The following is a 12861-nucleotide window of genomic DNA, read 5'->3' on the forward strand; positions in this document are numbered from 1 at the left end:
GATTAAAACAAACAATGATCTAAGAAAGTCAAAGACCCTAATGGTGTGTGTGTTGTCCCACATCCTTAATCCTGTCAAGTGGGAGGCTGAGATTTCTTGTCTGTAATTGGTTCCAGGTCAGTCTGGGGCCAAGTGATACCCTGCCCTCAAGAATAACAGAAGAGCCAGGCGCGGTGGCGCATGCCTTTAATCCCAGCACCCGGGAGGCAGAGGTAGGAGGATCGCTGTGAGTTCGAGGCCACCCTGAGACTTCATAGTAAATTCCAGGTCAGCCTGGGCTACAGTGAAACCCTGCTTTGAAAAAAACAAAAAACAAAAACAAAAACAAAAAAAACCACCAAGCAACAAAAAACAAAAAGAATAACACAAGAAAACCACAAAGGCAGTATTAGGATATGTCTGTCAAAAGCATTGAAAGTCAATCCCAAAATACAGCTTATTTGAGGCAGGTACTGACCCAGTGTAAGTAGGCCCTATTGCCTTTTGGAATGAGTTCAGTTTCTTGTATGCTGAGTTCCTTCCTGGGTTCCTTATTGTGCTGTGGGCTCAGCTAGGTTGGGTGGGTTGGTGAGTTTGCTGTTCTGATTGGCTGTGCTCCCTTCCAGGGATTGCCATTGGTTCCTGGTATTTGGGGAGGGGAGGCTTTGTAGAGTGTCTGGAGTTGTTTGGAAGCTGTTCAAGCGGTCTCTGTTGTCTTCTCCTTCAGGAGCTCCTCAGCTGGTCCCTGCTATCTTCTCTTTCAGGTTGCTTGACTTTTTGAGGAGGCTGGTATGAGTGAACAGTCCCTTTGCATGAGTTCTGCTTCTGCCAGCTCAGGCTGGGCCTATTGTAGTTATTCCCAGTGGACCTGGATGGCTGGTGCTGCAGCAGGAGCCAATTTTTGCTGGTTGTGTTTGCTAGAAGCTGTGGGTCTCTTTTGCTTCTCTGCTGTGTTTGATAATTCCTTACACACTTCACTTTCCAGTAGAAGAGTGTATTGTGTGTTTTCTTCTGCTTATTTCCCCTGCACCTTTTACCCAGGTTGCTGTGATGTGGCTACTACACTGTTGTTTTAACTAGAAGTCCCATTTCATTTTTGACATGGTTATATGGAATTGTGCTTCACAAGTATATTCACACACCACTAAATAATGACTTAGTCACTGATGCACTCTATATACAACTGGTAATAATTTTCTCTATCCTGTTTCTTGGTCTGAGAGTTTATAGTTATTGAAGTTTTTACTACTGTCTCCCCAAATCTCTCAGTCAGCTGAGATCACACTGCAATCTACCCTAATTACATGCTCAGCTGGAGGTAGCACTTTAAAACTTTGTACTGGGCTGGAGATGACTTAGCATTTAAAGCGCTTGCTGCCAATGGACCTATGTTCAGTTTTCCAGTACCCACATAAAGCCAGATGCACAAAGCGGCGCACACATCTGGATTCTGTTTACAATGGCTAGAGGCTCTGGTGCGCCCATTTTCTCTGTTCTCTCTCTGTCTTTCAAATAAATAAAATGTAGTTTTTAATATTTTTATTCATTTATTTATTTGACAGAGAAAGAGGGGGCAAGAGTGAGAGAATATGTGAGCCAGGGCCTCCAGTCACTGCAAATGAACTCGAGATGCATGTGCCCCCATGTGCATCTGGCTAATGTTGGTCCTGGGGAATTGAACCAGGGTCCTTTGGCTTTGCAGGCAAATACTTTAACTGCTAAGCCATCATTTCAGCCCAAATAAAATATTTTTTCTTTAATTTTTTTTATTGACAACCTCCATGATTATAAACAACACCCCATGGTAATTCTCTCTCACCCCACTTTCCCCTTTGAAACTCTACTCTCCATCATATCCCCTCCCCCTCTCAATCAGTGTCTCTTTTATTTTGATGTCATGATCTTTTTGTTTTGTTTGTTTGTTTTTTTTTTTTGAGGTAGGGTCTCACTTTGGTCCAGGCTGACCTGGAATTCATGCTGGAATTCATGGTGTAGTCTCAGGGTGGCCTTGAACTCACAGCGATCCTCCTACCTCTGCCTCCTAAGTGCTGGGATTAAAGGTGCATAATACCATCATGCCAGCCTTGATGTCAAGATCTTTTCCTCCTGTTATGATGTGTAGGTAGTGCCAGGCACTATGAGGTCATGGATATCCAGGCCATTTTGTGTCTGGAGGAGCATGTTGTAAGGAGTCCTACCCTTCCTTTGGCTCTTACATTCTTTCCACCACCTCTTCTGCAATAGATCCTGAGCCATGGAAGGTGTGATTGAAATATTTCAGTGCTGAGCACCCATGTCACTTCTTCTTAGCACCGTGATACCTTCTGAGTCATCTCAAGGCCACTGCCTTCTGAAAAGAGAAAGTTCTCTAATGAAAAAGTGAGAGTAGCCTAATATATATTAATATATTAAGAGAAGTGCTTACTGGGCAGTTTGATGAGCATAGTTTTTGATATTTTCGAAGCAGGGTTTCACTCTAGCCCAGGTAACTTACTCTAGTTCCAGGTTAGCCTTGAACTCAAAGTGATCTTCCTGTCTTCTGAGTGCTATGATTAAAGACATTTGTCACTGGTCTATAATTTTCTTTTCTTGTTGGGTCTCTGCTTATTTTAGTGTAATGCTGGCTTCATAGAAGGATTCAAGGACATTGGCTTATTTTCAGTTGTAAGGAATAATTTGAGAAACTTGAGAAATAGTGGTGATGCATGCCTGGAATCCTAGCACTCAGGACCAGAAGTTCAAAGCCAGCCATGGCAACAGTGAGTTTGAGGCAAGTTTACGCTACATGAGTCCCTGTTTAAAGGAAACCAGTACCAAAAACAAAACAAAAAGTAAAGCTTAGGATCAATGTCTTTATTGTTGAATTAGATCAGACTTTTAAAGAAGAGTTAATAACAACGCTTCTCAAATTGTTCCAAGAATTTGAAAGGTTGGAAATCCTTCTAAACTTAATTTGTGAGGCTAGCACTACCTTGATATCAAAACCAGGCAAAGACATAGCAGAGGAATGATAGAACAGTGTCCCTAATGAATATATACACAAAGGTTTATGACAAAATGCTAACAAATCAAATTTAATAACATATCCAAAGATCATTTTCCACAAAGTGGTATTTATCCTTGATATGCCAGATAGTTCAGCATACACAAATAAATGAATATCTTCATTAGATACTTTTATATTGATGTTAGAAAATGTCTGCTGTTGCTAAAGCAAGTCAAGATTGATTTTTGGCTTATGGTTTCATATGTCTCAGTTGTTCATGGCTAGGTGTCTTGTTTCTGGACCTGTGGTAAGGCAGAGCAACCTGAAAAGGATTGGAGGAGCAGATTTGGTCACTTCATGTCAGTAAGGAAGCATAGAGAAATGAATATTGGGAGGAATCATGTTAAGGTATGATACTCAAGAATAGGCCCCAGTGAACTACTTCCTCCAGCTAGAGCCCACCTTATACTTTTTTTCTCCTGAGGTAGGGTCTCACTATAGCCCAAGATGACCTGGAAGTCACTCTGTAGTCCTAGGCTTGTCTCAAACTCACAGTGATCCTCCAGCTCTGCCTCCAAAATGTTGGAATTAAAGGCTGTGCCACCATGCTGGGCCCCACATCCTACTTTTTACCACCTCCCAATATGCCATGATATTATGAATCCATTAAGGGATTACGTAGAGTCCTCAAGATCCAATCATTTCCTGAAGCCTATCACCTGGCAACCAAGCTCCCCAAAAAATGAACCTGTGGAGGACAGTTCATATTTAAACCATAATATAACTGAATGAAGGATAAGATATAGGAAAAGCATAGATAAAATTTTGTATCACAAGTGTATGGCCCTAAAAAAGACATATACCTCATCTCCTTCAGGGTTCTATGGAACATTGTGGAAGATGGGGCAGAAAGAATATAAGAGCCTGGGAAGGTATTTCTTTTTTTGATTGATTCATTTGATGTAGGAAAGCTTTGCTTTCCCAATACCTATGTAAAGCCATATATACAAAGTGGTACAAGTGTCTGGAATTTGTTTGTACTAGCAGGAGGCCCTGGCATGCTCCTTTTCTCTGTGTGTATGTCTGCTCTCTCTCCCTCCCTTCTTCCTTCCCTCCCCATTCTTCCCTCAAGTAAATAATTACAATAAAATAAATAATACTTCCATTTTTCCCAACTGTTGACACTGAGATACATCCTCTGCACAGATCTTAATTTCAATCAAGATTTTAATTTTCTGACCCTCCCCTTTGGTTGCTGTGGTTAAGATTTCTTACTGTATTTATTTAAAATTTTTGTTTATGTATTTTCAAGCTGAGAGAGGGGAGGGGAAAGGGAAGGAGGGAGAATGGGCACACCAGGGCCTCTAGCCACTGCAGTGAGCTCAAGATGTATGTGCTACTTTGTGTATCTAGCTTTACATGGGTACTGGGGAATCAAACCCTGGTCTTAGGCTTTGCAGGCAAATGCCTTAACTGCTGAGCTATCTCTTCAGCTCATCTTACTGTATTTTCTGTGTACTTTCAATATTATTTCTCTGAATAACTTGATATTGCAATATGTATTTGTGGTATAATTAATATATTTAAATTCATGGCTGATGAAAGTTACTGTAAGCATCCATATTTACAATTTTTTTCTTTCATTAAGTTTTGCTTGGAATTTTTTTTTTCAGCTCTATAGTATCAACTCTCCTTGCGCTTATGGATGGATTAGATAATAGAGGTGAAATTGTTGTCATTGGTGCTACAAACAGACTTGATTCTATAGATCCTGCCCTTAGGAGACCTGGTCGTTTTGACAGAGAATTCCTTTTCAACCTTCCTGATCAAAGGGTAACAGTGCTTCTTTTATTTTCTTTCTTTCTTTCTTTTTGTATGTTAAGACTTATTGTGTAACAGTTATAAAGCATATAGTCTGAAGGTTATATTCTGTGGATTTTTCCTGGGATATCTTTGTTAACAGTTAAGAAAGCCTTATGTAGCCTTCTCTGTTGGCATGTGTTAGTAATCCCAGCTCTTTCTGGTGTTGAAACAGGAGAATTACAAGTTTAGGACAGCCTGGGCTCCATAGGGAGACCCTGTCTTAAATAAAACAATTAGAGCAGCAACAAGCCACATGTAATTATCAAACAATTTATTCTTTTTCTATTAGCAATTGTCAGAAAGTATAGGAGTTTTAGGAAAAGGAAAGTTCTTAGTTTATTAGAGATGCTTAATTTGTTATTTTTACTTTCTAGATTGTATGGTCATTATTTGTCTCCACCAAAATGGTTTTTTCCTCATAAAAATATTTTCATAAAGATCTAGTTCCTAGATCATCATAGTAATATACATTTCTTTAAAAAAATTTTTTTGCTTATTTTTGTTTATTTTAGAGCAACAGGACAGAGAGAGAAAGGGGCAGATAGATAGAGAGAATGGGTGCACCATGGCCTCCAGCCACAGTAAACGAACTCCATATGCATACACCTCCTGGTGCATCTGGCTTACGTGGGTACTGGGGAATCGAACCTCAAACCGGGGTCCTTAGGCTTCACAAACAAGCGCTTAACTGCTAAGCCATCTCTCCAGCCCATTAGTATACATTTCTTAAAAATAATATTTTATTTAATTTATTTAAGAGAGGGGGAAGGGAGTAAAAAAGAGACAGAGAGAATGGGCCCACCAGGTCCTCTAGCCACTGCAAACAAATTCCAGACTCTTTTGCCACCATGTGCATATGACTTCTTTGGATACTGGAGAATAAAACCTGGGTCCTTAGGCTTTGCAGGCAAGCACCTTAACCACTAAGTCATCTCTCCAGCTACATTTCTTTTTAATTAAAAGCAGTAAGTGTTACTCAGTATATTGTAATTAATTTTTTTTTTATTTGACAGAGAGAGAGCATAAATGAATGAATGAATGAATGGGCATTCCAGGGCCTCTAGCTATTGCAAATGAACTCCAGACACATGCACCACCTTGTGCATCTGGATTATGTGGGTCCTGGGGAATCAAACCTGAATCCTTAGGCTTTGCAGGGAAGTGCCTTAGCCACTAAGCCATCTCTCCAGCCCTATAATGTAATTAAAAAAAAATTTATTTATGAGCCCAGCATGGTCACACAGGCCTTTAATCCCAGCACATGGGAGGCAGAGGTAGTAGGATTGCTGTGAGTTCAAGGCCACCCTGAGACTATGTAGTGAATTCCAGGTCAGCCTGGGCTAGAGTGAGACCCTACCTTGAAAAGCCAAATATATATATATATATGTATATATATATATATATATATTTATTTATGAGAGATACTCCAGGGCCTCTAGCCACTGTAAATAAACTCCAGATGCATGTGCTACCATGTGCATCTGTCTTATGTGGGACCTGGAGAATTGGACCTGGGTCCTTAGGCTTCACAGGCATGCAACTTAGCCGCTAAGCCATCTCTCCAGCCCCTATAATATAATTTTTTTTAAAAGTGCTTTAATATTGACCAGTATATAGTCACTTATTATGGAAAATGTTACTTAATATGGTATACATAGTTCTTTTTTAACTGTACTTGAAAATTTTGTTATAATTCTTGGCTTAATTTCTTAAATCTTTATTGAGAACTCATTTGAAAGGAGATATATATAGAGGAAGTACTGTGTGTGTGTGTGTTTGTGTGTGTGTATGGTTGTATAGCTTTGATCTCTGCTATCTGTGAAATGCTTGGTTTATGTACATAGACATCGAAACCTTAGTGAGTAGGATTGTATAGAAGACTACAGAAAACAAAGGATCCCCTTTATAGAATAATTTGAGATCTCAGTTTAACCACCAGTCATTGACTTAGATTTGGCTTTAAAGTGGCACCAGGTGACTTTATCAGCATGTGGACCTCACTTTTGTTGCCCAGGTGCACCTTCCAGGAATGTTTCAATGAAGTAAAACAGCAACAAAAACATGGAAATTGTTAGTTAATCTCTGGTAATAGGAAGAAGACAGAATATGGTGGATACTCAGAAATTCGTGGAAAGGTTTTTTCTCCCCCTTTATTGATTGTTTCAGATTTCTTTATAAATTGGGAAATAAGATTATCAGCTGAGTGTGAAGATATCCCTTACACTAATATGCTAAGAAAATTGAACATGATCAGTTCATGTTCATTGACTCACATGAGGTCTTTGGTTTAAACGATAGAAAATTATGATTCTTGTTATTTGACTGAGTAAAAGATTAATAATCTTAATCAGGGTTCCAAAATGGTATTGATTTTTGTCAACTTTCTTAGTGTAAAATAATTCTGGCCAGGCGTGGCGCACACCTTTGATCGCTGCACTTGGGAGGCAGAGGTAGGAGGATCGCCATGAGTTTGAGGTGTCCCTGAGACTACATAGTGAATTCCAGGTCAGCCTGGGCTAGAGGGAGACTCTACCTTGAAAAAACAAACAAACAAACAAAATTCTGAGTGCACTAATGCTTACTTTCTTTACCTTTGTTGTCACAATCATCATGTCATTGTCATCATTATAAATGTTATATGTATAGATAATGTATTTGTGAATTCTGATAAACAGGAACCTGTGTTGACCCATGCACCTCTAGGTAGGGTCTTACTGTAGCTCATGCTGACCTGAACCTCACTCTGTAGCCCCAGGCTATGTTTGAACTCACAGAGATCCTCCCAACTTGCCTCCCTAGGGCTGAGATGGCCAGATACCCTGCCTTTGACTCCTGAGAGCTTCTTAAAAGGTTCTGCCTTGACCAAAGGCCTGTCCTCCTCTATTTGGAGAGAAAGTCTTTCTTTTCCATTGAATGTGTACCTTCGGGATTGCCACACATAAGAGCAGTGAGGAGAGAAGAGGATGTTGCCTAGGCAGCCAGATACCCTCTCATCTGTCTTTTTTTTTTTTTTTTTTTTTTTATGGGAGGTAGGGTCTTTTAGCCCAGGCTGACCTGAAACTCCCTATGTAGTTTCAGGATGGCCTTGAACTCACAACCATCCTCTTTCCTCTGCCTCCCAAGTGCTGGAATTAAAGGCATGTGTCACCATGCCTGGCTGAAATTTCTTTTAGCTTTTATTTTTATTTATTTCTTTTATGTATGTCCTGGGGAATAGAACTTAGATTCTTTGGCTACACAGGCAAGTAAGTGTCTTAACTGCTAAACCACCTCTTCAGCCCTAAAATTTTTGTTGGATTTGCTGAGGTAGAGTCTCACTCTAGCTCTGGCTGACCCGGAAATCATTATATATTCTCAGGGTGGCCTCAAATGTGTGGCAATCCTCCTACCTGTGCCTCCTAAGTACTGGGATTAAAGGTATGTGCTGTCACTCCAGGCTTCCGAATTTTTTTTTTTTTTTCTGAGGTAGGGTCCCACTCTAGCTCAGGCTGACCTGGAATTTACTCTGTAGTCTCAGGCTGGCCTTGAACTCACAGTGATCCTCCTATGTCTGCCTCCCGAGTGCTGGGATTAAAGGCATGTGCTATCATGCCTGGCCTGAATTTTTTTAAAATACATTTTCTTTTTCTTTATTTGTAAGCGAGGTATGGCATACCTTCAGAGGCATGGCATACCTTCAGAGGCATTGTACCAAATTGTGCTTTTGGCTTTAATGTGGGTACAGGGGGTACAGGGGAATTAAACCAAGGCCATTAGGCTTTCAAGTAAGTGCTTTTAGTTACTGAGCCATCTCTTTATCCCTGCATGGATCACTTTGTACATCTGACTTTTATGTGGGTATTGGGGAGTTGAACTCTAGTCATTAGGCTTTGCGGGCAAGTGCCTTTGACTCTCAATAGTCCAGTAAGGTTGGAGGAATATGAGTTCTTATCCTATGCAAATGGAGTAAAATGCACAATAAATATCTCTTTTTTTTCCATTTAAATCATTTTACCCTTCATTCTGAGTTGTGATTTTAGTATGGTCAAAGATTGCTGACTCAGATTGAGTGAGATAAGGAAAATGTCACTTAAGTGTTTTAGATACCTGATAATATGCTTGACCATAGGTCATTAATTTCAAATTTTAAAATCTTTAAAAAATATTTGTATTTATTTATTTAATTACAGAGAGAGAGAGAGGGAGAGAGAAAGGAGAAAGAGAAAGAGAATGCATCAGGGTCTGTAGTCACTGCAGACAAACTTCAGACATATGCACCACCTTGTGCTTCAGGCTTACATGGGTACTGAGGAATTGAATCTGGTCTTTAGACTTTGCAGGCAAGTAATTTAACCACTAAGCCATTTTGTCAGCCCTCAAATCTTTAGTTTTTAAAAAGAGAGGGTGAAAATGTTACATATGTATATTTTTCCTTTTTTTTTTTTTTTAAGGCAAGGTCTCATTCTAGCCCAGGCTTACTTGTAATTAACTATGTAGTTTCAAGGTTACCTTGAACTCACAGTGATCCTCCTACCTCAGCCTTCTGAGTGCTGGGATTAAATGTGTGCAACACTACGCCTGGCAAGAGTGATTTTTTTAAAGTTTATATTTGTTAGCATATAAAGAATTAGGTTTCAAAATGGTGTAGGAGAATCTCTTTTGATATTTACTTACTTACTTACTTATTTACTTACTTATTTATTTATTTATTTTTGAGATAGGTTCTTGATTTGGCTCAGCCTGACCTAGAATTCACTATGTAGACTCATAGTGGCCTCAAACTCATGGTAATCCTCCTACAAGTGCCAGGATTAAAGGCATTTGCCACCATGCCCAGTGACTTACTTTTTTCTTTCTGTGTTGAGAGTCCAACCTGGGCATCCTTTGTGCTTGCTCTAGTACTGAGTTATATCCCCGCCCCCTCCCCTTGTTTTTTGGTTTTTCAAGGTAGGGTCTCGCTCTTACAATGACCAATACCCATGCTATTTCTAGAGTCTAGATAGATATATTTTTTAAAGTTTCTGAGATAGATTCTCACTGTATTCCAGTCTGACCTGGCATTCACTGTGTAGACCTAGGGTAGACTTGAATTCATGGTAATTCTCCTACCTCTGCCTCACCAAATGCTGGAATTAAAGGCATGTACCACCATGCGCAGCTTGTAATTTAGTTTTAAATTGTAGTCTTAGATGAATCATTTACTCACTATTTCCTACTCATAGCCTTCCTTCCTCTCCCTACCTTTGCTTTCCTCTCCCCTTCCTTTCTCTCTTCTCTCCTCCTTCCTGTTTTTCAAGGTAGAGTTTCACTCTAACCTAGGCTGGCCTGGAATTCACTATGTAGTCTCAGGCTGGCCTCAGACTCACACAGGTCCGCCTTACCTCTTCTTATGGAGTGCTGGGATTAAAAGCATGTGCCACTATGCCCTACTTCTTTCTTTCTTTGAGAGAGAGTGAAAGAGGCAGAGAGAGAGAGCTTGAGAATAGATGTGCCAGGGCCTTAGTCACTCCAAAGGAATTCCAGATGCATGTGCCACCTTGTGCATCTGGCTTTACATGGGTACTGGGGAGTTGAATTCAGATCCTTAGACTTTGCAGGCAAGCACCTTAACCATCACTGATTCATCTCTCTAGCCCTCATACAGGTTTTTTAATCTCTTAGAACATTTAAATGTTTCAGCTTTTGAAACAGAGATTTCATTTTGTTTTGTAACTCATAGATTGATGTGGATGTTAAGGTGTTTAAGCTTCTTTGTCAAATACCCATTTTGGGAGAGAGTATGGTCTGCTAAAATTTGTTACAGTAACACAATGAGAAGTTGATGATATTTATTTGTACTCTTCTTAGGCAAGAAAACATATCTTACAAATCCATACTAGGGACTGGAATCCAAAATTGTCAGATGCTTTTTTAGGAGAACTGGCTGAAAAATGTGTTGGTGAGTGCTACTATTTGGATTGATTTAATTGTCTGTTCTGCTCAGCATCTTTTCCCCTTCTGATTGAAATGTGAATGAGTTATGTCTTTAATTGTGAAAAAGATAACCCTGCCTTCATATTCAAAAGCTATATAAAATATTTCACCTAAAGTTTAAACACTTCTTAATTAGAATTTTAACTACCATCAGGCGTTTAACAAAGCATAGTAGTAGTATCTTTCACAAAATGCTGGGTAGTTTTAATTATCCTTAATATTACTATGGTGTATCCTTTTAGGATTTTTCCCTTCTTAAAACTCTTACCAAGACAAACACTCTTCATCTTAAGAGAAGAAGGTCCATGGCATAGGCAGAATGGCAGTCTTTTACTTTGTCATCTACAGGGAAGCTGAGTGAGAGAATCTGTAAAGAAATACCTAATGGTATTTTGCAATATTTCCTCAAATATAAAACTTTCCAATTTCATTTTAAATTCATCACAGTGGAGGATATTCCCTTCTAGAGTAAATAAACATGGCTGTCCTAAAAGGACAGGATGAAAGAGCATTTAACACAGGAGATAGATTTAGGGTTTCTTGTAATTAGGTATGAAATAAAAAGAGATACAATATTAAGTCACTGAATATACACACAGAAATTCTTTGATTTATTCCCCCCCTTTGTCTGTTTTCCTGTTATATTCTATAAAACATAAATTAAAAAAAAAAAAAACTTCTCCATGAACTTTTTAAGCATTATGAAGAAATCCCCCAAATAAGTCCATAACAATAATCTATTTGGGAAAACTTGAGTTAAGAAAACCAAAAAGAACAATTCAGTTTAAAAATCACTGTGGGGCTGGGCGTGGTGGCGCATGCCTTTAATCCCAGCACTTGGGAAGCAGAGGTAGGAGGATTGCTGTTAGTTTGAAGACAGCCTGAGACTGGTCAGCCTGGACTGTAGCAAGACCCTACCTCAAAAAAGCAAACAAAAAAATCATTGTGATCCACCATCAAATAATTAAAACTTAAATAGAACACTAGTCCATTCAGTTAGCTACATCCGAATTATCCTCTTCATCCACAGGGACTTCCATCTCCGAAGCAGCATCCCTCAGCTTTTGAACCACAAAGACCTCGACATCTTCTGGTGAGGAGAAAACGTAAATCTCTCCAGCACTACTCCAGTTTAAGCTTTGCCTGGTATAAGAGAGCATGCGCCAAACCCATTTCATGTAAATTTGGCTTGACTTTTTGCAAAGCCTTGTGCTGCTTTATGGGAGAGGGTGGTATTTGGTTAAAAGAAAATCCAGTCATTTCCCATTCTGAAATTTGTCCCCTTTATTTATGATATTATGGTATTAGAGTTCATATCAAACTGGGAAAACTTTTAGATTTTTCTTCTGTGAATTTGTCACAGAGATCATTAACTGAAATGAGCAAAAGTCTTCAAGAATTTTAGAAATTCCCTAGGAATCAGATTCTAAAATTATTTTCTATTACCCTATCTCCCATTTGAAATGTTACACACTCTAGTTTAATTCTTCATTCAAATTTATAGTCTTAGTTTCTATATGTGTTTCCAAAATTAGTACTTTCCATGTTTCAAAATGAATTTTAGTCATTTCCTTCTTTCAAAAATTTTTATGTCGCTGGGCATGGTGGTGCATGCCTTTAATCCCAGCACTTGGGAGGCGGAGGTAGGAGGATTGCTGTGAGTTCGAGGCCAGCCTGAGACTACATAGTGACTTCCAGCTCAGCCTGGGCTAGAGTAAGACCCTACCTCGAAAAAACAACAACAACAAATTTATGTCATAATTTCTTACTGGACTGAAAAACTTCTCTTGCTATTTTTGTTCCTCCATGGGGTGGACAGTATGAATGCAAAATTTACTTACTTACCATTTATTTATGGGTAGTAACATAAAAATCCATTTAATTAAATGACTGTGGTTTTTGATTGTGATGTTTATGTTATTTCAGAGACAAATTTACATTAATAATCAGTTGCAGGTCTTAAAAAAAAGAATGAAATAGTAACAAATTTTAAATTTATTATGAATTTACTAGTTTGTGTGTCCCAAGTATGTTTCAATATGTGTGGGTTCAGTTCAGTAAAATTTATGCCTAACAAAAGC

At 38.9% G+C, this 12861-nt stretch overlaps 1 protein-coding gene across 3 annotated transcripts in view; it reads left to right on the forward strand.

Moving 5' to 3' along the window:
- Atad2b (ATPase family AAA domain containing 2B) overlaps positions 1-12861 on the forward strand; it is a 251148-nt gene that overhangs the window by 111527 nt on the left and 126760 nt on the right. For all 3 annotated transcript variants that reach the window (XM_045148831.1, XM_004663758.2, XM_045148830.1), the window contains exons 14-15: positions 4639-4798; positions 10655-10745. In XM_045148831.1, coding sequence (XP_045004766.1) covers positions 4639-4798; positions 10655-10745 — 251 coding nt within the window. The remainder of the gene's footprint in view (positions 1-4638; positions 4799-10654; positions 10746-12861) is intronic.

Source organism: Jaculus jaculus, chromosome 5, assembly GCF_020740685.1.
Source record: "Jaculus jaculus isolate mJacJac1 chromosome 5, mJacJac1.mat.Y.cur, whole genome shotgun sequence".
Taxonomy (NCBI): domain Eukaryota; kingdom Metazoa; phylum Chordata; class Mammalia; order Rodentia; family Dipodidae; genus Jaculus; species Jaculus jaculus.